Source organism: Neltuma alba, unplaced genomic scaffold (genome assembly GCF_004799145.2).
Source record: "Neltuma alba isolate B1F8T4 unplaced genomic scaffold, ASM479914v2 tig00003226_pilon, whole genome shotgun sequence".
NCBI lineage: Eukaryota > Viridiplantae > Streptophyta > Magnoliopsida > Fabales > Fabaceae > Neltuma > Neltuma alba.
In genome coordinates this window covers 436,224-463,487 of record NW_021633195.1, presented here as the reverse complement: position 1 = coordinate 463,487, position 27,264 = coordinate 436,224, and the positions used below count along the sequence as shown (strand labels likewise).

General features: G+C 31.0%; 2 protein-coding genes across 3 annotated transcripts; one reads left to right on the top strand and one right to left on the bottom strand.

Moving 5' to 3' along the window:
• Nucleotides 1-318: 318 nt before the first annotated feature.
• LOC114740984 (NAC domain-containing protein 1) lies at nucleotides 319-1,744 on the top strand. Its single transcript, XM_028929238.1, has 3 exons — nucleotides 319-505; nucleotides 679-959; nucleotides 1,074-1,744. The coding sequence occupies exons 1-3, from the start codon at nucleotides 334-336 to the stop codon at nucleotides 1,455-1,457; spliced, it is 837 nt and encodes a 278-aa protein (XP_028785071.1). The 5' UTR covers nucleotides 319-333; the 3' UTR covers nucleotides 1,458-1,744.
• A 4,344-nt stretch (nucleotides 1,745-6,088) lies between these two features.
• On the bottom strand, nucleotides 6,089-8,924 carry LOC114740985 (uncharacterized endoplasmic reticulum membrane protein YGL010W-like). 2 transcript variants are annotated; one of them, XM_028929239.1, is made up of 4 exons: nucleotides 8,331-8,922; nucleotides 6,739-6,801; nucleotides 6,574-6,645; nucleotides 6,089-6,449 (listed from the first exon to the last, which is right to left on the bottom strand). In XM_028929239.1, the coding sequence occupies exons 1-4, from the start codon at nucleotides 8,685-8,687 to the stop codon at nucleotides 6,342-6,344; spliced, it is 600 nt and encodes a 199-aa protein (XP_028785072.1). In that variant the 5' UTR covers nucleotides 8,688-8,922; the 3' UTR covers nucleotides 6,089-6,341. The 2 variants fall into 2 exon arrangements, with proteins under 2 accessions (XP_028785072.1, XP_028785074.1); XM_028929241.1 differs by lacking the exon at nucleotides 6,574-6,645 and having other exon boundaries at nucleotides 8,331-8,924.
• Between the last annotated feature and the right edge of the window lie 18,340 nt (nucleotides 8,925-27,264).

The window sequence follows — 27,264 nt, the reverse complement described above, 5'->3', positions numbered from 1 at the left end:
TATATATATATATATATAAAATCTAAAGTGTTTCTAGCCACTAGTATCTTTTTTTTCTTAAAAAAAAAAAATCAGATGACGCATAACTTGATACTGCTTATTAGGAGGAATAGCCGAAGTCGTATGATGGACCAATCAAACCTCGGCAACTCCGCAAAACGACAAAATCCCCCAACGATAAAAGCACCTTACATCTGCTTGCTAACATTTCAAACGCCTTCATTTCTCTCAAGCCCTCTTCACAGATTCCTTCTTCTTTTTCTTCTCTGCCTGTGTTCCCACTCTGTAATTCGCATACCAACTGTTTTTGCCTCTGAGAACTGACAACTTTCAATGGAGCCCAGATCAACAAGAGGCTCTGATCTTCCCCCAGGCTTTAGATTCCACCCCACCGACGAGGAATTAATCGTCCATTACCTTTGTAACCAAGCCACCTCCAAGCCTTGCCCTGCTTCTATCATCCCTGAAGTTGATATCTACAAGTTTGATCCCTGGCAATTACCTGGTATATTCCGATCCTCACTTGTTTTCTTTCTCTCAATTCGTGTTTGTATTGTACATGTCTTTTTGTTTGCTCTGTTTTTTTTGGCTGGGAATCCTCTGTTTTTCTTGGATATTTTGCGGTTCATAGTGATCCTGAGCATGCTTGGCTTATTGTTGGGCTGTTTTGAAATGCAGAGAAGGCAGTGTTTGGGGAGAATGAGTGGTATTTCTTTACCCCGAGAGATAGGAAGTACCCAAATGGGGTGAGGCCAAACAGGGCCACTGTGTCTGGGTACTGGAAGGCCACTGGCACAGACAAAGCAATTTACAGTGGGGCCAAGCACATTGGGGTGAAGAAAGCTCTGGTCTTTTACAAAGGTAGGCCACCAAAAGGTGTCAAGTGCGATTGGATCATGCATGAGTATCGTCTCATTGGTTCGCCAAGACGATCCAACAAGCATATTGGTTCCATGAGAGTAAGCCCCTCAGCCCCATCTCAGAAAAATCTTTATATTTCTTATCAGACTAAATAACTTGTTTTGATTTGATTGAGACTTACCCTTTTGTGCTTTCGATTTGTGTTGCATCAGTTGGATGACTGGGTGCTGTGTAGGATTTACAAGAAGAAGAACATGGCAAAATCAATGGACCTAAAGGAGGAAATGGAGGAAGAATACCCAAGTTCTGAAACGAACATGTCAGAAGAAAATGATAAGATCAATGTTGGCACTGAGCAACAAATGGTGAAATTCCCGAGGAATTGTTCTCTGACTCATCTTCTGGAAATGGATAGTTACTTGGCTCCAATCTCTCACCTTTTATCCGATTCTTCCTACAACTCAACCTTTGATTATCAGATCAATACTGCTTATAATAATGCTGGGAATATAATAGACCCATTTGTAAAACCTCAAGTCTTTGAGGTCCCAGATCAGTACTATGCAACATCATCATCAACCAGCCAGTACTTGTGAACCAGATGGGAATGTTCTGAGATAAGAAGATGACCAATGATGAAGAAGGAGATTAGGCTGTTCAGAAAAAGACGAGAAAATCGTCACTCTATACCATAATCCCAAGATTCTTTTTCCGGAAAGATCGATCACATTACTCGTAAAAGAGTGGTGGGACTCTTTAGATTAGTGACGTCTGATCCGATAGCTCTGATGACATTGTTTATATACTATTTGTACAAAAGAACGACCTTATTGGCTTGTTTATTATAATTTTAATTGTACAAATCTGGAATTACCTTCCTTTTCTCTGGTACAGGACACACCAACCATATCTGCTTATATCACTAGATGGTAATTTATTCATAAGAATAAAAGGCTTTTGAATTTATCAAACTGATGTGGAATGTTTCAAAAGTAGTTTGATTCAAAACAAACTCTTAAAAATCATCGCACTTCAATATAATAAGGGGGCAAAAAACAGATGCTGAGATCATATATTTTGGAACCTTGTGAAGCCAAATAAGGCCTCACAACTCACTGACTTTAACTTATGTTCATATTACAATCATAATATATATATATATATATATATAATAATATTGATGTAATTCAGAGGGTGTAATTATTGGCAGATTAATACTGCACAAGTCAATAATTGAGACCAAAGTGTTTAATTTAATTAGTCATTGCATTTTACTTTGGGTTGCTTACGAGAACAGTAACTTGGCCGTGTGGAAAGCAGTTAAGTTGACGTGTTTGTTTAGGATGCTGTTACAATGCTCATTATCCTTGGATTTGTATGGACATATAAAACTTTCTGATATATGGTAATATCAAGCATTTTTGACTTCATCCTTTAACTTTTTTTAAGGAATATTTAAGGTTGTTTGGTAGTGCATTTTATGATATCGTTGTATATGTTTGTTTAAATTCCAGTTAGGTAAAAGAGCAAAATTTAGTTTAAGTTGTTTTTATCCATTAGTTAAGTTTTCTAGTCACACTTATTATTTTGTTAATGCTAGCGGTTAAAATGTGCATCTATTCTGGCCTCAATAGACAAATATAGGGTCATTTTTTTGTCTGTTGGTAACAAACGAATAAGTACCTAGCTATTGTTTATGTCTACTTCATCAACATCTTTTTCTAAACAGATTAAAAAAATCTTCCAAAACAGACAAAAATAGATTACCGCATCACTTATAATTTAAATTTGAATTTGTAAATTTTCATATAGACACTTATTATTTTGGTATTGTTATCAAAATGTGCATGTGTACTACTTAAATTCACTAATAAAATATGGACATTTCTCATTATTTTGATATTGTTAGTTGTTAAAATGCATATGTGAAATTGTAAATTCACCTATAATCTAATTTATATAAGCAACTTGAACTAAGTTTTATCCTAATTAGAAAAACATGATCATGTTGTTAAACACACTGTCTACTCAAGGTATTTATTTATAACTTACTATTAAATGTGCAAACAACGAGGTGGGTGGTCATTAGCACTAAAGGCATGTTTTTGCCATTAGTATTAAACACTAAATAAGTTACTATTATATGCTTATAACACAATTAAAAATACTATCAATAAGCATTAAACACAATACTACCGAAAAACTTTTACAACAGAATTTTACATTGGTTAGAGAAAACTGAGGTAAGTCCGAATACAAGAAACACACTTATTAAGAATACTTTAAACTTAACGCTTCCGACCTAATAGAGATTAGTCTCAAGTCCAAAGTAATTTGAGAAAACTCTGGTTTATATAAAAAAAAACAAAAGAAAACCAAGGTAAAAAATGAGTCATTAGGCATGATATAAAATTATTAATACAATATGTATGCACGCGTGCGCGCACATATTTATCAATGTTTGTGTCATTAGGTAATTGGAAGTCAAATATAAATAGGATTAATTAAATAAAGATGAATTGTTTGAATGAGTGGTGCTAATGTTAGGCAGGTCAACAACTCTAAGTAGATGAAGCTTATATTATAATTATACAACTTATTAACAAGTTCTCATATTCTCCTCTTATCGCTTCATAAGTAACGCAAACTTTTCTTAATTCTACTGGCGGCTTGGTTTACAGAATTTTATTTTATTTTATTTTTTGTCCTATCTTCCAATTCTACTGATTTTTAACAGCACGTGGTAAATTCATGTTTTAATGTATAATTTATATAACTCTCATATATATAACTTACACGACTATTTCTTGTCAAATTGATTTGTTCAACCAAGAAATGGATATGAAGAGACTTAATCATTTGACCAAAAGAAAAAAGAAGAAGAGAATCAATTTCTCAAAAGAAATATATAGCCGAAAAGCAGAGTTATGACGCATTTTCTGATGGATACTTTAATTAAAGCTCCTGCTGAAGAAGATAACGAATACGGCATGGCATGCAGTAATATATACTGAAACATATCAGGAAAAAGATTGACCAGCCACCTCCAAATACAATATATTTAAATGAAGATTTTAAAAGTTAGGGTTTGTGGTGGATATTACCATATAGAACATTGATGATATTTGAAGTTAAATTAATAGGTATTACAATGTATGTTTATTACAAAAATTTACAGAAAAAACTACATTAGACCTATTTATATTTATATTTATATTCATTGGTATTTTTAAAATTCTTTTGTAATATTTCATAGAATTAAATGAGTTTCTTATGTTGCTTGAAGTCTAATATATATATATATATATATATATAAACTAAGGCAGTGTATTTTATATATATATATATATATATGTTTATTAGAATACGAAATCTTTGAGGAGCCTCGTGCTAACCACACATGTTAGCTAATAAAAGATTACAACTTATATGGAGAGGATCAAAAGTCGTACATTTGGTGTCATGTGACCAGCAGGCCCATAAGTTATATATTTCTTTCTTATTTTAAATATAAGAGTTAGTAGATAGATTTATTTTGATCAATATAAAAACTCAACTAATTTTATCTTCTAAATTATAATCTTTTCTTTAAATTTTCATTGTCAATTCTACATATTAACAGTTTTTTTTAAAATTAAACAGGCAGTTTTTAATGTAAATGATTAAAATGAGTACTATAGAAAAACCAATACATATTTATTCAAATTAATCAATTTAATTATTTTTAATATTAATAAATTAGTTATGTATTCCTCCTCTCTTTAATATAAGACCCAACTATTGAATTGGTTTTGGTCCTAAATATAAGACTCATTTCTCATATTTATCAATTTTCTTTAAATTACCTATATGGATACTCTCTTAACCATAATCAAGTGGAAGAAGAAGATGGGTATTAAGAACGATGATTATGATGTTTTAGAAAAAACATGCCACATTTCTTATAATTAACCAACTTACCTAACTTCCTTAATATAATCAAATTAGTTAAATGAGTCTTATATTAAGGACCGGAGGAGTAGTTGATATGGGAGAGGGAGGAAGTATATAACTTACTACTCATCTGGTTCTATTTATCAGTCACTTCTAATGTGTTTCACACCTTTCTAATTTTATCCTTATTTAATATATATTATACCTCCTGTAAAAAAAAGTCATTATAATAATAAATGAAGGTAACATTATACATCCATATAAAAAAAAAAAAACATCTCTTAGTATCTTGTAAATAGAATAAAAAACAATCTTCTTTCTGTCATGTAAATAGCATCAGAAGAGTATCTATTAAATTTGTTGCCAAAAATTGTGATCCTGGGAAATTTACGGCACCCCTTTGTCTGTGACATGACACAGTCATCATAGCTACGGATATGCTGGGAACTGCGCTTTGGTCAAAAGTAGTTTACTTGCAAGCGTGCTTGTGTTTGTCGAAGATTCCGTGAACTACAAGTCAAGAACCAAAGAAGCATATTCTGCTTTTGATTAATAGTTTATTTAAATATTTGGTTCTTAATGCTTCCTCCTTTTTATTTTCATAAGAAACAATTAATTGAATCATGATAAAAAAATTAGTTAAAGATAATAAATATGTAAAAATTATATAAATATCCTTATTTAAGAAGGGAGAGAAAACAAGAGAAATAACAAGAAAATTATTAAAATAAAGAGAATTATGAAAAAAAGAGGATGTGTGGTGAAGAGAATACCGGACTGTATAATGATAAATATATTAATATTAAAATGAGTAATTAAATGGGAGTAAAGTGAAAAATTAACAAATAAAATCTGAGACATATTCTAAATGTCTCTTGTAAATATGAACAAACCATAACTTATAAGTTGTAGTTGTTTCATATAAAAATGAACATAGAGAGTAGATCACAATGATGACATTGTGAGGTTCATGTAATCGAACTCACCTGATGAAACAAGGTTGTTCGTTGTTCCCATTGACATAATTATGAAATATCTTCTATTATAGAGGATTTGGATTGTCTTTGGGTCAAACAGTTATGTCATGTTTGGGTGCGTGCACATAAAGTAGGCTTACTCTGTATCCATCAGAAGAACGCAGGACCAAAAACGTTAGAAGGGAAGGACACCCGATCCCTCCAGTGTACATGAATTAAGGGCAGGTCAACACTCATTGTTGCCATGATTAATATACTTTTTTTATCATGCATAATTAACATGTTTTAAAGTCATAATCAATATGATGAGAAGTTGGTCACTATCAACATAATTATCTTATTCGTATTTAACGTACGAATATATAATTTGCAAGCATTCTTTAGACCATGAACTATGATTTTGCTCTGAAGAGCCAAACCAATTCACCCAAACTTTTAACTTCTAAAACAAATTCATTTACATGTTTGGTGTAATATGGCTCTACACAATTATATCATATTATCTACAGTTTTGCAATCTTCCAACCGTTCATAGAGCATTTATTAACGAGTCACAAACACAGGAAGAAGCTAAGAAAGTAATTGCTGCTTATTTTCTTGCCATGCTTTGATGTCAGCTTCAAATTTTTCTCGTACTATAGAATGAAACCCTTCAGACCCAGATAAACTCATGAGAACCTGAAGTAAATGAAATAATCATACAATGAACTTCCGACAGAAGACAACACGCAAGGGGGAAAATAAGGGAAAAAATAGCCAATATAACAATTTCAGGACAATATTCAAATTATAAGGACAATACCTCCAGCAACACAAAGAAAGGAGCCATTATAAGGGCCTGAACAAGGTTATGAAAAAGAGCAGGTGCTCGTTTCTGTAACATAAAAAATTTGGTCTCAGACTTCCATATGTGTCTGTGTGTGTGTGATTTTGGGTCAGTGATCAGCTTTCTATTAAAGCAAGGTACCTCAAATACTCCATGACCAATGAACTGCCCCGTCCAACATACTAGCTGAATCACCAGGACAACCTGGCGGCATGAAGAGGTTTAGATTATAGTGACAGTGACAAATGAGAGGCTTATGTTTACATAAGAGCAAAGGAAATGATTAGATGAGGCGTCAACAAGAAGCCCTCATGGATGATGACTAGAAAGAAATCTACTAAACATTTAATTGAGCGTATGTCAGCAGCAAAAAGGTGGGAGGAAGTACAATAAAATGAACAAGAAAAAAATCCCCTAATCAGTAATCACATGAAAATTTTAAGATGTCTGAGATGAAAGATTAGAGCTCTTGAGAATCAATTAGTCCATTCTACAAATTTTTCTTAAGTTTATTCCAACTCGTACAAGATGTTGACTAATATAATGGTACTAATAAGTTTCAAAGTATCTAAAATGGTACAAAAAAGTCAGATCAGATGTGGTTCTCATCAGTTAAAATGTCACACTCTCAGAAAACCTTTGAAAGTTGCAAGGACATTCTGGTGTCTCCATCACTCCTATTCTTAAATCACATTCTAGTTTAAGAAACGGTGCTGTCTATATTGTTATGGCAACCAAAGATGCAAGAATTAAATTGTTTGAATTTTAAAGAATTAGAAATTGTATTGCTGAGGTAGCCTAAATAGAGACAACAGGGGAAATGCAATCAGGATCCTCAAGAAAAACAGTGGCACTATCATTTTATGATTAAAACCGAATGCATAAGAAATACCACGGGACCTGCTAAAAAAGAAAAGCTTGCTCTAACTTTTAAAGACCGTGAAACTAAAATTCTGCTGTTCATTGATTGAAACCAATTGAACTTCTTGCAAGCACATAGCAAATGAAGAGTCAAGGTTTTAGACATTCATTTGTAAACTAATCAGTCAGAGCTAAAGGGGAGGAGGAAGATCAGAACAGATTTATCCCAGTCCAATTTCTCCCAAGCAACAAGAATTTTTAATCAAATAGTTCAGACTTAAAAAAGAAGAATCATATTATAGCAGCATTTGGGGAAACTTGAGCCAGCTGCAAATGAAATATGAACAAAACAATGTTTTCTCCTTGAGAAATTCCAGTTCACAACTAAAGTAGCTGCCTGGGTACATCTAAATTAGGCTGTCACTTACATTCCTGTTTCTCTTATAACTCTCTATGACATGAAGTTCCTCGTTGCAGAAAAAGGTTCTAGAACCACTGAACCTCATCCCTAACCCCAATGTTAATGCCATTTCTAAAAATTTCTATGATCAAGTTATATCACAAGTTATGGGACTTCACTCACAGTTGAAGGATGAAATTTTGACTTTACAAGGACATTGGGTTCTCCATTTCTAAGAGTTGTCTTTTGCAATATTACTTTTAGATATTCATATCAATATCAATAGTATCAAAGGCTCCTATAACACTACACCTTCTCCTCTATGTCATACATATTAGATTCTAGTGTGGGTTTCAGCTTTCAAGCAAATCTTGAATATCATTTAACGTTTTGCAGGAAAGCTTTTTGAAAGGTCTATATCAAAGAGATGAAAACTTATTTCACATCAACAAAACCCAGCAAATTGGTTTACCTTCCAAGCCAGACAGAACCCAAGTAGGCCAGCAACGAAGCAGCTTGCCACCCAACAAATTATACAGAGCAGAGCAGCTAAGGAACCAGCTTTCAGATCCAACCTGGCGTAAGAGACGGAATAGACGAAGGCAATGGCGAACCCAGGATTCCAAACCAAAGCGACGTCGTAGCCGAAGAGGGAAAACTCAAAATTAGGGATGTTGAAGAAAGGAGGGACGAAGTAGAGAATAAGCAGAGCAGAGAAGAAAATTGGCCAAACGAAGAGCGTGTGGATCGCTATATTAATGGGGTTGCTGTGGTAAGCTCCATAGAAGGCAAAATGCTTCTCAAGATTAAACAAGCCGGTCCTCGCCATACACAAGGGGAAGAAAAGATTGAATCGTTGAATTTTCCGGAGAATTCTCTCAAGAAAATTATGTGGTTTGAAATGTAGGAAGGGTGATGATGATACATATTAATTAATGTGTAAAAATGAATCGCTATGAGGAGGCAACACAGACGTTAGAGCTAAGCAGGAAAACCAGAACGATTTGGATTAAAAGGAAAATAGAGATGTATCGATGTATTGTCTTATTGCTGATAATTTCTACGAGTGGAAGTTCAGGCTGTTGGGGCGGCTGGCTTCTTCCCGCAACTGACTTGTTCACATGACGGACAATGACGTTATGAGTTGTTAATAAGAACCGGAGAAGTATTAATTATGTTAGGTCTCCTGATTATTATGGTGTGACTTCTACAAAACATATATGGGAAATAATTTTGCTATAGGAATCCAAATAAAATCAAAATAAATCATATTACAAATTAGACTAAAGTGTATATTTGGTCTTTTAATTTTATATAAAGTTTCAATTTGATCTCTTAACTTTAATAAGCATACATTTAATCCTTTAGCTCTAAAGTTGTTAGGTTTAAATGATAATGTATGATTATTTTGAAAATTAAAACTTAATAAGTTAGTATTTGAGAATGTTTTATTAACATTTAAAATATCAATGTCACCATTTTTAGTTAATAATTTTAAGATTAAAGGATTAAAATATACTTTTCAAAGTTAAGAGAATAAATTGAAATTTTTTATGAAGTTAAAAGACTATTTTGTATACTTTGGCCTATAAATTATATATTAATATGGAAAAATGATAAAAAAAAATACCTATTGAATTTCAAAATAACAAATAAGTAATTTGGACAAATTTTGGGTAATAAAAACCATTATAAGTATAACCAAAATCATTGAAAAGTAGTTAGCATCCTATTTGTCTTTTTAAAAATTTAACAGGTATTTTTTTTATCATTTTTCTTATTAATATGTATAGATGCAAGGACATAATGATGTAAGAGGATAATAATGTTTCAACATATTACTGAAAAAAGTGTAAGGATCCAATAACTGACCAATGAACATAAGAATTAATTAACTTAGTTTGTATCCACATCAAGCTTGATTAACACTACCAAAAAAAATAGTTTATCATCGACAGAATTAGCGACGAAAAATTATTTCATCACTAATTTCTGACGGATTACTGACAGAAATTCCATAGCTAAATTAGTGACGAAATTTTTGTCCGTCACTAATCCATTTAAAAATTCATCAATAAATATTTAGTGACAGAATTTTTTCCGTAATTTTAATTATAAAATGCCATCGCTAATTCCATCACAAATTTTCATCACTAAATTGTTTGTCACAAAAATTTTCGTCACTAATTCCATCGCTAATTCTATTCTGTCGTAATTCCGTCGTTAGTTTTAAATTTTATTATTTTAGATTATAATCTTACAACAATTTATACAATAACATAATTAAGAATATAATGATTTAAATGTATTTTTAATTGTAAAATAAATTGATATATTTGTGAAGTTGGTGTTAATGAAGTAATTGTCACCATTAGGTACATACTGAAAATAGCAAGATAATTTCTTAGAAAATTTGTTTATATTTCATCAATTCTTCTTGATTATTAATAATAATTAAAAAATATAATAAGAATATTAATAACATTTTTATACAAAGTGATATAAGAAAAAATAATTTTATCATATGTACTATTAAAAGATATAATATATGATAGAAATTTAAAACCAAAAAATGAATTTATGTGAACACCTCAATTTATGATTATAAATCAAACTGATATTGAAGTGAATTTTGAATTTCACTCATTAAATAATAAAATTTAATCATGATATAATTAATACCCATTATATAGATTGATTTTGGTCTTCAATTCAAAAACAAATAGTATATACAAAGAATTTTAAGAAAATAAGTTATATAGGATACATATATAGGTAGGAGAATATTGTCTATCATAATCCATTCAAATTATTTAATTTTTTTATATAGAATAATTTATTAGATTTTATTATAGTAGCTATTTTTTGAATAACAAGATTATTTTACTAATTATAAATGGTTTTCATCAAATATGTAAAGCATATATAGATAATTTAATACTACCTCTAGTCCTAATTATAAGACCCAGTTGACTAATTTGGAAAGATTAAGGAACTTAGTTAAGTTAGTTATTAGTAATAAATAGGTGTTATTTTTTCTAAACTATCCTTGCTAATCAAGTCTGTTATCTAAAACTACCGTTGTTAGAAGGATTACTTTAGGAAAAAATGTATAAATATGAGAGACAAAGTGGATTGGGTCTTATATTTAGGACCAAAATAAAAGTCAAATAAAGTTTTATTTTAAGGACCGGAGGTAGTATAATGTAACATAATACATATATAATTAAAGAGTAAAATACTTTGACCTCCCTTGTATTTTATTTTAATTACACAGATCTCCACTCTATTTTGAAAACATACACTTAAATGTAAACTATTAACTCCATTAAAAATATTTCAAAAAGATGTTTTTTAAATTCAAATTTATATTGAAATACTTTCTATTTAATAAATTACCCTTCATAATACTAAATCCTAAAATCTTGGTTAAAACTATATCAAAGAATTTAAGATTTTCTCCTTTACCTTAATTTTATTTTTTTATTTTTGAAATTTTTTTTAATGTTTTTGTCATATTGGGCCAAAACATTAAGTAATTTAGTTAATGCAAACATACATTTAAATGGTTTATGTAAGTTTCCAAGCTCCTATAATTTATATTATGTGATGAGAAAATAAGTATTCAAAATATTTTCTAGTCATTTAAAAAAAATCTTAAGTTTCAATATTTCATGAGAAATTAAAATTATATAATTCTATAATATAATTAAAATTAAATTTTTTTTTGATATATTACAAATTTTGAAAATACATGTATTATAATTATTTTTTTGTTGCATCAAAATTTTTTTTATAGATATAAATGTTTAAATAACATTTATGCTAAAGAAAGATGTTTTGGTCAAAATAAAAATTTAAAAGTCAAACTTAATGTCAACTAACAGTTGGATGGATGGAAATTGAATATTAAAAATATAAGGAATGTTTGTGTAACATACATTTTAATTTGAAGGGAAGTTTATGTTTTCAAAATAGAAGGGAGATTTCTGTAATTTAAGTAAAATAGAGGGGTAGTCAATATATTTTACTCAAAATTAAATTATATATCTTATCAATGTTAATTAAAAAAATAAATTTAAAGACATATTTATGAAAAAATTATTTATGATTTTTAATTCAAAATTAGTGTCATTGGAAATTAAAATTATATTAAAAATATTTTTTTTAAAATGAAACATTATAAAATAAATAGTAAAAAAATATTTAAAAATTATTTTGTCATTAAAATACATATGATTAAAATTATCATTTAGTTTATTTTTATTTTTTAATAATATATATGTATATAATAATTGTTTGTGTAAAAGAATATTATATATAATTTTGCATAATAAGTTAACAGGTTCATTGCAATTCAACTAGTAAAGTCGCACGCGCACATAGGAGGTCCCACGTGGAGGTGACTGGCCAGCGATTATGTGGTGATTGGTAGCATTTTAAGTTTATTTTTTTTTTTCAAAAATCAGGTTAGAGACGAAACTTGTGACAGAAATTTCTGTCAGTAATTAGCGACGAAAAAGTGATGGAAAATTCTATCGCTAATCCATGGCTAATTAGCTATAGAATTTCAGTTCCAATGCTAATCCAATTAGGGAGAGAAGAATTAGCGATGGAACAAATTCCATCGCTAATTCAATTCCTCCCGTGGCGACAGGAGGTGACATGTGGAAGTCATTTGTGGAGAAATTATATGGTGGCGACACGTGGCAACACAAGGTGACATGTGGAGAGGCAACCACATGTGGAGGTGGCCGGCTAGTGATAATGTGGTGACTAGTAGCATTGTAAATTTTTTTTCAAAAATTGGGTTAGCGATGAAATTTGTGATGGAAATTTCTATAAGTAATTAGCGACGGATTAATGACGGAAAAGTGACAGAAAATTCTATTGCTAATCAATGGCTAATTAGTGATGGAATTTCAATTTCATCGCTAATCCAATTAGTGACAGAGGAATTAGTGACAGAACAAATTCCATTGCTAATTCTATCGCTAATTCTATTCCGTCGCTAAATAAAAATTCTGTCACTAATTGCATGTTGTTTTGTAGTGTAATGTATTATGAATACCGGATGATCGTCTATAATTGAAAAAAAAAATATAATGATGCAATCAAAAAATTATAGAAACATGAGGTAAAACTACAGTAACTTACAAATTAATGTCGAAAAAAAGATAGATACTTTGGCATTCAAAATTTTACTAGAATGTTAAGGTTGATGATTATATACAGGTATGGAGAAGAAATTTTTTGTTGTTGCCAATAGTGCTTTAACTTTTTTTATTTCATGAAAATATTAATTAAATTTCAGCAGTCCGTGATAACAAAATGCCAAATATCATGTAGCTTCTGTTGATGATCTGGCTCCCTTGACGAAGTCAATAAATTTTACACTGTTATAAATTGATTATTATTTTTCATTTTCTAATTTCTTATGAAGAATTAGTTGACTTGATCAAATCTTGTTTATATTTAATTAGACATGTTCTAGGCCCTACTATATACATTATAAATAATAAGATACATTATAACTCCTTTTTTTCAAGCAAAAAATACAAGAGTTATATAGAGTAAACAGTCCTAAATTGTTCAAGTAAAGAATGACAATCAGAAATGTTCTCATAGTCCCATGATGAAAGTCCTGTTGCCCTTTAAGACTGAATGAAAGCTCTTGTCTTCTGCCTGCACTTTGATTGAGTAGGAAAATGGTTAAGTAATGACCCGTTGATTCCTAATGAACATCAGAACGACTCTGAGAAAGGAGAAACTGACCAGCCATTTACCTTGGACCCCTGCTGGTGGTTTCCACAAAGTCTTGAAAATGTTCTCCTAAGAAGAACACTTGTATTTTAACCTGTCTGCCACGAGTGATCCGGTTTTTGCGAACTCTAAATATGTTACTACACCATTGAGATTGAATGTTGGGCAAGTTAGATTGAAGGGTCTGTGCAATAATTCTCATTTGGGGTTGATGCTTATGACGAGAGTGCGTCATAGAATAGTAAAATCCAACATTCTGTAGAGTACGCTCAATGACTGTCATAGGTAAATATTAACATTGTTCGCGCATCTTTGATTCTTGAAAACCAAACACTACCTTCTCTTCTAAATATAAAAGCTAGTCAGAGATTCAATTTAATTCTAAATAAAGATCATAATTCATTTTGTTTCTCATATTTATTTATTTTTTCTCCAGATAGTTCCTATAGTGATTGCAAATATTAAAGAGCTGTCATTCTAATACACATAATTAAAAAGATATTTTAGGAAAAACAACATTCATTTATTATAAATAGCTAATTTAACTAATTTTATTAATATTGACATTAATTATCTAATTCTTATATTAAGGATAAAAGATAATACTATATTGAATCCAACAAACCAATTGAGCCTCTAGAATACCCAAGCTAGCAATCTGTTGCAAGAACCAGTGACAATGATAATATAAACCCAATGGAAACTTGTCCTAGAAAATTTGGAAATCACAAATTGAGCAATGTGTAATGGAAGCAATATATAATTATACATAGATTCTATTTTGCTTATAAAGCTATTAGAAATTAGAATATATGGGATTTTTTTTCTATACTTTTCCTGGCAGGAGCTGACCTCTGCATTAAATATTATCATCATATAATCAAAAAATGCCTGGGAATATGGGATACATTTCTATTAATCTTTGTTTTCTTCCAATGCAATGTGGACTACGACATTTCTCCATCTTCCCATGCAAGCCTTCTTCATCCACATGACTACACCTTTTCTTTCTCTTGATTTTCAGTTTCTACTTTCTTTATCTTCTTTCATCTTCTGTTTCAACTTTGTTCTACAATTTTTTTCCTCTCATAAATGATTTTTTGTTCTCCATTCCATTAACAACAATATCGTGTTAATTTCGTTCATTATTTTTCTTTTTGTTTTAAGGTTTGTTCTTCCTTATCATGCTTCTATGTGTGTGTCTTCTTTGATTTTTTTTTTTCTCGTGATAGCATGGTGTAAAGCAAAAATAAAAGTAACCCTAGTTACCCATCCAACCCAATGGGTTACCTAGGTTATGTCCGAGTCACGCTAATCTAGAACAGCTTGATTTGGGTTAGAAAGTTTCTTGTTCAAAGGAAGAACTAGACCAGGCTAGCTAGTCTAGGAAAAAATAGCTTTAATGAGACCATTTAATGGCGGTTAAAAGAAAAAACACCATGAAAAGAGGCTGTGGCAATTTTCTAATTATTTGGTAGTAATAAAAATCACTTTTAATGATGGCTATTTGAAAAACCGCCATGACAAGCGTGAGCTTCCCATGAAAAAAATGAAGCTGATGCTTGGACTTACCATGACGTTTGAAAAAGTGGTATGGTAAATACTTTTAACAGCAGTGATTGATATAACTGCTGTTAAAAGTATTTATAATGGCTATTTCTTTGAAAATCATCATTAAAAGTTTTTAGAGAGAGTTTAAAAAACCTCTATCACTTGATAACTCCTTCAATTTTCACAGTTGTCGTGGTCTCCCATCTTTGCCTCACCACTTGAACGCCTTCCTAAGGTGTTTTTGGGCCAAACCCAACCCTTTTCTGTTGACTATTGCCATTTATCTACTGTCTTTTGCCATCCTTGGTGGTTCTCGCATTTAGAGTGCCCCTTTGCATGTTTTTCATTGTCTCCTACAACGTAAATTTGCTCTTCCTTCTTTCTCTTCATTTTTTTATTGTTTTGGATTTTTGATGATAGAAAATTGTTATATACCAAATGAGTTGATTGATTTTACTTTTGGGACATTTGCATTGTTTGTTTTGGGTGTCCTACTTGTACGGAAGGTTGATTTGTGACATTTGGAATATGAAAATATTAATTACTTCCTATACACGGCATGTATTACATGTTGAAACCTTCATAGTTGATTAATTTTTAAGTTTGTAATTTTTTTAATAATTGTCACGTATTTATTTCAAAATTTTGATAAAATTTTTTTATGAATAATCTATTCAGTGTTTAGGCAAATTTTTTTCCCGGTTATAAACTTTGATTGACGATGAAGCGTTCTTTAAAATTTTATAGCAAACGGTTATCATTTGTGTTCTCGTTTTTGATTTAGAAGTTTTACTCTTAAGCATCTTTATTTGTTGGTTTGAGATTCTTGTTTTTGTTTTGTTGATTATGATTATTCAAATTTGTCTTTTATTTGTTCCTTATATATTGTTGGATAGTTGATTTATATTATTAATTGGGTGGTTGGTTGAGTTGAACATTGTTATAAATTATATTGGATTACTTATATGTAAGGAAAAACTCTAGCGAAATTTTATGGAATAAAAACACATTCTCTTTAATTTGTAATTAAGTATTAGTTAAGTTTATTTATTAACTAATACTTAATTATTTGATTTACTTGAATATTTTAATTTTAATTAAGTAGCTACAATTGAGCTTCACAACTATACTTTTTGACTATGTAGAACAATAGATTGTTGTTCGATGAAAGTTAGGAGAATTAGCAAAGAATATAAGGATAGAGTTGAAAGATAGCAAAGAATATGAGGATGGAGTTGAAAGATTTCTTGAATTTGCTCAGAGAAATGCCCCTAACAAAAGTGATAGTTTGTATTGTTGTCCCTGTATCAGGTGCTTAAACAATAATCAGCAGAATATTTCTGAGATAAGAGAGCATCTTACCTATGATGGAATAAATTCGGGGTACACAAAATGGATATGGCATAATGAAATTAGAAAGACTTTTCTGTCTGGAAAGGAAAAAGTTATGAATGATGACTTTGGTGATATAATTCCAAATATGTTCCGTAATATAGTAGCCGATTCACCAATTTCTTGCTTGAACCAGCCGGTCTGATTTTTAATCTCATGTAAAATTGTATTACCTTAAAATATTAATATATCTCTACCAAATGTTATTACATCAATATAAAATAACTTAATAACCTACTAACAAAGAATTGGTCTAGCGATATAAGACCCTATTAGATTTTTGGGTCTCGAGTTCAAGTCTTAAAGGAGACACCTGTATAGAGAGGGGAAGCCATGTATCCCAGATTGAATTAGTCAGATGATAATATTTAAAAAAAACTTAATAACCTTTAGTTTTTACTATATATATATATACACTAAAATGTTAATTTTTTAATAATAAAAGTCTGTAGTGTTATATTTTAAAATATTAGTGTAAAATATGGGAATATTAGTGTTATATTAATTATGAAATATCTATTGGCCACAGCACTTGTAGAAAACCAGTTAATTCGAATCACGTCTTATAGATGCCATCCTTAAGAGTTATTCTGCAAGCATCAGTAAACGAGGAAGCAGCACTCCCCAAGATTAAATAGACTCTTCTTGCAAGAACAAGGTGAGCACAATAGCATAAGATAAAAAGTAAACTTAGCAAGACAGTAGAAATGTCTAGAAGCGCGGAGGAATGCACAAAAGCTCAAGTACGGGTGCTTGAACCTCATGTAGACTCTGCCTTTTGTAGGCATTAAACATAGAGACATTGGGCCTTGAATTAATCACGTTAAATGGGATTAAAGTCATGGTTATGAATGTTGTAGCAATAAATCCTAATAACACAGACATTTTGAATGTTAATGCCTATTTTGTAATTAAGAATTCGTTCAGGTAGATTAATGGAGCGTAAAAATCTCAACAGTAAGGCGTTTAAAATTCAAAGGCAATAAAACCATGGTCCGTCCTAAAAGCAAACGCAATGGAAATCTGGCGATTCCTCCTTACATGCAGTTAACGACGAATTGGGTAGTTTTTAATCAAAGGTCTTTTTGCAAAAATTCAAAAATAAATTATAATAAATAGCTTATCTGAGATGAGATAGGACAAATTAAATACCCCTAGTCAGGCCTAGTATAGTTCATTTAATGCAGCAAACTCCCATTAATATGTACATATTTAGCTTGAGCAACAAGGTCTCCTTCATGTTTTGTTAAATGCATATTGGAATCATAAGGAGTACTAATAGGAGTAATACCGTAGTGTTCAAACTTTCTTAAGATGTTTTCAACATGGTGTTCTTAAGAAAGTATGATACCTTATGATTTTAACACCCAGTATCACTTTTGTTTCACTTAGATCTTTCATGTTAAAATTTAGAGCAAGAAAGCATTTTATCTCAAGCACAACATTCATGCTAGTATAAAAAATAAGCATGTCATCTACATATAAGCACTATTTACAGGTTTTGCATAAACACATCATTCTACCTCAATAGTAGAAAAGCCACCATTCAGCAAAACTTGATCTAGATTCTCATACCATTGTTTAGGAGCTTATTTCAAACCATACAAAAATTTAACAAGTTTTCAAACTTTGTTTTCTTGCTGAGTGTAACATCCAAAATTTTGGGCTTTGAAGTACAGAAAGTAGTCTGAGATAGAAGGCTACTAGATCCCTTATGGCAAGAGTCCTAGAGGTTCCCTGGAGGGATAGAGGGATTCCTAGGGACTAAACCACAAAGTAAAAGTTTTTCGGGATTGAGAAAAGAAAAAGTTAGAGATTTTAGTGAAGTCTCAAGAGGTTGACTATGAAGAAATGAGGTGATAAAAGGGCTAGAGGTTATGTTAGAAACCTCAATAAGAGGGTTTCGGAGATTAAACCCGAGTAGGGATCTAATCGTAAATTCGAAAAGTTTCGGGCTAGAAAGGGCAGTCATGGAAAGTATGCTTGAATATTCTAGACAATTCTAAAATAATGGGAAATGACATTTTGAGGCTCGTACGAGGCTGAAAATGATAAAAATAACCCTAGAGCAAATTGATGAAATTCTCAAGGTTTTGGCTAATTATGAATATTAGCCAAAATTGAATTCTTTAGAATATGAGAAGGCCTCAAATAATTGAAGAAAAATGAAAAATAATATTTGAGGAATTATCACAGGTTTTAAAAATAATTTTGTCCCCAGAAAGTGAAGAAGTTGGCTTTAATGGAATTAAAAGCCTATTTATACAATATCCGAGAAAAGTCAAAATAAAAAATTTACAGGTTGACTTTTGACATGAAAAAAATTAGAGAAATTTTTCATGATGAATAAACAGTATTGGTACCTAGAAATAGATTCTCGAAGTTATGGATTGGTAGAAAGAAATTAGTCACGATTACTCCAAAATAATTATTATTAATTGTTTCAATAGAAGAACAATAGAAGACCATCACTTCTTCTTTAGGCATATTATATATTGTCGTGTGAGGTTAATTGTGATGAAAAAAGGATGTCAGAACATGTTATAGGCTTACCAAGTAAGTCAAGACCTGAAAAAGTACCTGATGCGGTGTAGAATGACAAAATACGTGGAGGAATACCTAGGGGCTGCGTGTTGCATGAATTTCCTACTAATTTCCTCCTTATTTTGATGCCAAAAATGATGAGGCACATGAATGGAATAATACACTTTGTTGAAGGTTAAGTTTGGAAGAATGAAATTATTTAATAAAATATTATGCTTTCTTCATATGTGGGATTATGTATTGTCATACCCTGTTAATAGAAATGAGGATATTAGAATTAGTCAGGGGCCAAGTAATATAGTGAAATTTAGAAGGAATAACTTTTGAACTAAGATCAAATCCAGGACCGGAATGTTATTTTAAAATATTCGGTTAATATCAATCAGTATAGGAAGGTATTTTTGAAAATCCCAAAAATTCTTTGAAAATCATGAAAAATAGAATAAAAGGCAAGGAATAGTGTTGGAGGCCTGGAAACTAAAAATGGAATAAAAAAAATTTTATTTTGGAATTTTCAATATTTTCTTGTAATATTGACTAATTAAGAAAAATTGGCTAAATTAAATTATTTAAAATACTTAGAGGCCTCAATAATTCATGAAAAATTTAGAAAAATTATTTGGAGAATTATCATGAATTTTAAAATTTTTCCCAACCTCAAAAAGTGAAGAGGATAGCTTTAAAAATATTTAAAATTTAATTTGCATTGATAGGAGGCTGATCTTGGGAAAAATTTAATTTAAGGAGTTAGGAGTTGAATTAAATTTTGAGAAAATTTGAGGAATCTCTCATTATTAAAAGGAATCTATTGGTGTGGAGAAACAAAGTTTTGGAAGCAATGGATTTTATAGGATCCAAGAAAAATTTAACCAGTAACGAAAGATTATATAGTGTGATGAGGATAAGAATGGTGAGACAAAATTTCTCCCTAATTTTTTGGTAAAAATGACACCAAATAGAAAAGGGAAGGACCTAAGTAGAATAATACAAATTGTTAAAAGATAAACTTGGAAAACATGAATTATAGAATAAGATATAACAATTTGTTCATGTGTGTGATTAGGTGTATATCTGAGGTGTCCTCTTGCATTTAATTAGGGGACACATAAGAGGGGTTATGTGGCTAAATCATGGTGGAAGAGGATCTAAGATTATGCCAAATGTTAAGGTGTAATTATGAGATAAAAGAGATATTTACCTAAGGATAAGATCTAACCCTCTTATAAATATGATCTTCCCTCCCTTCTTGATACATTTTTTGGTCACTTCCAAAGAGTAAAAAGGAGAGAATATGTCGGCCAAGCTAGGGAGAAGGAAGAGAAGAAGAGGATCAAGCTAAACCTAGATCAAATCAAGTGTCAAATTAAGGTAAAAGCTTGAATTTCTCTTCTAATTCAAGTTGCTTAGTAGTTTGATGGTTTAAACTATAGTTTTATTGAAGCCTAAAGTATGATTTAGCTAAGGTTTGGTATTGCCCAAATTGATACATGTTGAGTTATGAATGTTTTAAAGGTTGTTTTTGGATTAAGAGGTAGAAAATGCTTGAATTAGGACGTTTAAGCTAGATTTAAAAAAGAATGTCAACATGTGGAACCGGGGTGAAGGAATTCGATTTTGATAATTTTAAGTTCATATTTGGATTCTAATGAATAATCATGTAAGAAAAGCATGCGACAGTTAATTTAGAAAATGAGGATACTAAAACCCTAAATTAAAAACTTAAGGGATAGTGTTTTAGACTAAATAATTATTTAAGGATTGTTGAATTAATGAAAATGTTAATGTGTTGCTTAATTGTTAGGCTTTGGCATTGAACAAAGGGAAGTTCAAGAGCAAGAGAAGGGAAATAAAGATCAAAGCTAGTAAGAGGTGGCAAGAACTTTCAATTTTTGCATTAAATTGTTTGGTTGTTTATGTTATGTGTATGTGCCATGATGTGGTTGAGTTATGTATGTGGATATGTGATTAACTCCTTGCATTGATGCCTTGACAAATATGTTTAGTTGAGTTATGGAATGGTGTGTTTATGGCTTGGTTATTGTTCACATATAGCATGAATTTACCTTGCTTTTTAATGCTTGAATTGATGTTCTTTGCGACTGGGATTCTTTGGAATCTCATTCCATTATATTTGAATTACAGTTATTAGGAGATGGAAGCTCCAACAGAAAGGCCAAGGAGGTGGCTTAAATATGAAGAATTTGTTTATGTCTAGCTTTTTGGGAGACTTGTTTTGTATAACTTGTAATATGAGATGTTTGATTACTTGACTTTTATGTGCTGTATAACTTGACTAAAGTATGGTTCTTGACTATTTATTATGGTGGATGATGGTTTTGGATTGATTAAATGGTATGATGCAAGAATTAGCATTAAGTGGATAAAGTTTGACCAAGTAATGCCTAAACTTTGACCTGCGAGATTTTGGGTAATTGGATGAATTAAAATCTGAAACTTAACAATTTAAAAGATCTCATTTTTAGCTTTAAAATGAGTGGTAATTCATTTAATTTGGAGTTTTGTATAAAAGGTTATATCTTTCCAAAGTTAGGCATAAATTTAAAAAAATTAGAAAAATGACCAAATGAACAGTGCACATATTCATAAAATCTGGGAACGCATGAGAAGGAATCATAACTTGGAGTTATTTTTTCCTTAAAGATCTCTCTGAAAGCTTCAAATAGAACTTGGAAGCACTTTATTTCAATTTTTCTAGAATTAGTTATGATTTTTTAAAGTTGGTAAGTTCTTGGGGTTATATGAATAGTAATCAGAGAAGAAAAGTTTTAGAAATTGAATTTGACTAACTTAATAACCTAATGAATAGTTCCACTTGCTTCTATTTGTTATAAAAATAGATATAAAGTTAAGGTGTTACATGTATCTCTTGAGATGGCATTTATATTAAATGAAGACGACACCTAAGAGGGCTAGGTGTTAAGAATCAAGATGACAAAGGGACACATGGAAAATAGATTAAATGAATAGCTAAGATCAAGCTACACAAAAAAAAAAAAAATCAAAGACTAGGATTTGAGCAAAATCTCTATAAATACCCTTTCCCCTCTCATTTGCATAACCTTTCGGCCAACCTAAGAAAAAAGAGGAGGAGAGACCGAAACTAAAGAGGAAGAAGGAGAAGAGAAAGAACAAGGAAAACCAAGAAAGATTAAGCTCTAAAACAAGATATGTTCATAGTTTTTGATGTAGTTTCCATTACTCTTGTTGTTGTTGAGCTTGATTATGGGTTTTTTTGGATTTTGGAAGCTTGAAACCCTAGGGTATGGTGCTAAATGAAATTGATTGAGTAAGAATAAGATGAAATTGATGTTCGACTAATGTTTAAAGGCTTGAAAGGAATAAGAATCAAACGATTTCATGATGAGTTTGCAAGAAATCTAACTTTTCCTAACTTTGGTGAATTTCGGCAAGACCTAAGGTTCTTTCTACGGTTGGATTTTGATATTTTGATACTTCCAATGAGTTTAGAATTAAAAATTGTGTGGGGTAAAAATGAGAAAACAAGTTTGAAAGCATTAGAGTTGAATATGGAATTTTTGCCCTAAAACCCTATAGTGTTCAGCCAAGTTGAGTTGATGGGGAAGGAGTTGAATTTTGTTTAATTTTAGCTTAGAAATGAATTCTACATGCAAAATTATGAGGAAATAGTATGTGGGATTAAATTCAGAAAGAATGAAAACCAAGCTCAAAATTTAGAAGTTAATATGAAGTTAAAGAGGATTAAGTATGAATGTGTTGCTTTGGATTATAATTGAGAATGCCTACTTGATTGCTTGATAGATAGTCATTAGGAATTAGCAAGAGAAGAGCTCCACGAGCAAGGAAGGGAGGCAAGAGTTAAAGCTTGAAAGAGGTAGCAAGAACTCACAACTTTTATGTTAACTTGCTTTGTTGTTGTGTGCTATATGTGTGTATGCCATGAGGTGGTTGAGCTCGATATGATGTGAATTGAAATCCTTGCATTTGATGCCCTGGAAATATACGTAGTTGAGTTATAGAGTGATATAATAGCATGCTCTCTTTTCCATGGCATGATATTGATAATGGTTATGCATGAGATGTGCATAATGATGAACATGCATGAGATGTGCATGATAATTGTATAGCATGAGATATCATTGCATGTTTAGGATAATTGTTGTGATTCATTGCTACTGAGATTTTTCTCGAAATCTCACCCTTTCCGTGTTTAAATTATACCATCTAGGGGTTGATTTATCAAGAAGCAAAAGGGAAGTAAATGGAGTTGGCATGAGAACTCCCTTGATGATAAATTATGCTCTTGAGACTTGCTTTGTATAATTTGTAAAAGTTATGTACGGATGATCTAATGGCTAGGTAGTAATGCAAAACATAGCTAAATTGTATTTATATGCTATTATATTCGAGTTATGATAATATGATTTGAGAAAAGAAAGAATCCCCAAGAAATGGTCCACTAAGGGATAAAAGTGACCTAACAAGGGTCAAATTTGGGAGTCAAGTGAATCTAGACAAATGGTGGAGATTGACCACAAAATTTGGTGGATTAATAGAAATCATTTTAAGCTTTAAAATAAGTAGTAATTTGTTAAAATTAGAGTTTTATGGAAAAAGTTATGCCTATCCAAAGTTAGGCATAAATTCTGAAAAATTAGAAGATGACCAAATGAACAATACTACTTTGCTTAAAACTAGACTCGAATAGTGAGGTAATGAGAACAATGAGTATTTTTTCTATGTAGAAAATTAATAGAGCTTCAAACAAAATTTAGAACCACTACGTTTTGATTTTTCTACAATTAGTTAAGATTTTTCAAATTTGGCCAAAATTTTAAGGGTTACAATGAATAGTAACCTGAGAATAAAATCTTTGAAAACTTGATTTTCTAATCTTGTGGCCAACAAATGTGGTTCCAAATGCTTCTATTTGATGTATTATTAGATATAAAAGTAAGGTGTTATATCGAGCAACTATACACTTCTTAGGTTGTGTCATATAAATTTCCTCTTCTAAACTACTATTTAAAAATGTTGTTTGAATATCCATTTTGTGAATGAAAAGCTTGTAAGGTGTCTTTTTTGTTTTCTTATAGGATGTTCTGTTTTGTCAAAAATAAGCAAACAACAAGGCCTGACCTTACAAGTTATGGCAAGTAAAACTCACAAGAAGATCATTCATCATTGCTTTTAAAGTTCTATTTCTCCTTTCTGCAACACCATTAGACTCAGGTGAATGGAGGAGTTACTTGATGGATTATTCGCTCTTTTTCACAAAATTCATTTAAAGATAAAGATTTCCCCCTCTATCTGACCTAACCCTTTTAATCCTTTTATTAAGTTAATTTTTTACTTTTGCTTTGCACAAAAGAAAATTTTCGAATGCTTCATCTTTATTCGTTAATAAATATACTTTAGTGTATCTTGACCAATCATCTATAAAAGTAATATAATATCTTTTGCCTCCTCTAGTTTTAACTTGTTTCAAATCTCCTAAATTAGTATGAATTAAAGATAACAATTCAGTTTTCCTTTGTGTAGAAAAATGTGTCCTCTTAGTTAATTTAGTTTTTGCACAAACTTCACATTTATTTTCTTTTTCAGTTTAGAATTTAGCCCAAGGTTTTGCAGTCCTTCTATATGATTTATTAACATGCCTAATCTAGCATGCCATAAATCAAAAGAGTCAACCAAGTAAGTAGAAGAAGATGTATTCTCATTAATCTTAGCAACATTTGAAACAAACAAATCTTGATTACAATATCCCTTCTTAATGAGAACATTATTCTTAGTCATGACAACCTTGTCAAACCAAAGGACACTCAAACCCTAACTTTCCCAAGCAGTGCTATAGAGACTAAGTTTGCCCTGATATCAGGGATATATATATCACATCATTCAGTGTTAAGGTTTTTCCTGATATAAGTTTCAGCACCACTTTTCCTTTTCCCTAAACCTCAATAGTTTGGGGAGTTAGCAAAGTAGATTTGGTCTTCTCCTTCTTCAAAGAAGGTAAACATCTCTCTATTTGCGCGTATGTGCTTGGTGGCTCCTGAATTCACGACCCATTTCTTCACATCAGACATGATGAGAGCTTGAAAAACCGCTGCAGCTATGACTTTGTAATATCCCAAATTTAGGACCTAAAAGTTCTAGAATTAGCTTCAAATAGGTAGGCTAGCAGTCTCCTTTTGGTTGGAGTTCCAAAAGTTCCCTAGAAGAAGAGAGGATTCCTAGGGATTAAATTGCAAAGTAAAAATTTTCTGAGACTATGAGACAGGCAAGTTAGAGGCTCTAATAAAGTCTTAAAGGCTCAAATGTAGGAATTAGAGATGAACAAGGGCCAAAGGTTGTGTTGGGAACTTCAGTGAGGTGGCTGGACTCGAGTAGGGACCTAATTGTAAATTCAGAAAGTTTTGATCCAAAAAAAGGCAGTGAAGGAAAGTACGTCCAAAAATTTTAGAAAAATGGGAAATGAGGCTTCAAGGCTCATATGAGGCTAAAAATGATAAAAATACCCCTAGAGCAAATTGATGAAATTCCCCGAGTTTTGGTTAATTATAAATATTAGTTGAAATTTGATTATTTAAAGTACAAAGAGACCTTAGATAATTGGAGATAAATGGGAAATAAATACTTGAAAAATTATCATAGGTTTTAAAAATAATGTCGTTCCCAGAAAGCAAAGAGGTCGGCTTGAATAGAATTTAAAGTCTATTTATACATTATTTAGTGAAAGTAAAAATAAATCGTTTATGGGTTGACTTTTGACCTGAGAAAAATTAGAGATATTCGCTGTGATAAAAAGGTAGTATTTGTACCCAGATATAGATTCTCAGAGTTATGGATTGATAGAGAGAATTCAGTCAAGTTTAATCTGAAATAAATATTATTAAATGTTTTAATGGAAGAATAAGGGATGCTCATTACTCCTTCTTTAGGCATATTTTCACATCCTGAAAAATTCAACCTAGTATTGTAAGTTAAAAATCTTGTTGTGGGCCAATATAGAAAGTAGATGAAAGGACAAAACAACTTTTGATGTGAAGTCTCGATAGGGTTTCGACTGATATTTTTAGAACTATCGGTCTAGAAAGGGTAAAATGAAAAAATTTGAAAACAATTCTAGAAAATTTCCAAAAAATAATAAAAAGGTATATTAGAGGTTTTGGAACGTCAATGGAGGCTTTAAAGGTAAAAATGGTGTGAAAATAGCTTATTGTAGAATTTCCTGAAAATGTAGGTTTTTTGGAAAAAATAGTAGAAATTAAATGAAAATAATTATTATAATTGTTTAGAGGCCTCAATAATTCTGGGAAAAATGTAGATTAATTATCTACATATTTATTGGAAATTATAAAATCAGCTTCAGGCCCTAAAAGTATAGGAATTAATTTTTGAGAATTTATTTCCAAAAGTCATACTGATAAAACCCTATTTGGGAGAAATTCAAAATAAATAGTTAGAAGTGGATAAAAATTATAAAAATTTCTAGATTTCATTCTTATATTAAAATAGGATTTTTTTATGGAGAAAAAAATGATTTTGGAGGCCTAAAATAATTATAAAAAGTTACAAGTGAATAGTAATCAATAAGCTTTAGTATTGCTTAGAATTAATATTTTATTGTTGGGCTAAATTCTTAAAAATTTCCAAATCAAATTGGGCCCTACATTGGGCCAAGAAAAGCCCAAACTTTTTTGCAAAGACAAGGCCCAACGTTTAAGCCCATATTAACCCTAAATATCTTGGAATATTCTTGAATATTACACATAACAGGATCTAAATTTATGGAGCATATGACAGCAGCCAAGTGTCCCCTTAGGTGGCAGCTTGTCACGCCTAAATGGAGGGGGAAGGGGGCAGATTTCTTGCTCTATAAATACCCCCTAAATACAGTAAAAGAGGCAAAAATTGACAAAAGAAGGGAGGTGCTGTCAAATTAGTTTCTTGAGCTTTGAAGTTGATCTTAGTTAGTGCATTTAGAGGAGGAATGACCAAGTTTTAGTTGAGAATTCATCAAGGTATGTTTAAGCTTTATTATGGTTAATATTAAAGCTTGTTTTGGTTGGAAATTGAGTGGTTTTCCAAGGATAAATTGCTGCCCAATTTCAGTTGAAATAAGTATGCTTTAGGGAAGGATAGAAGTCTTAAAA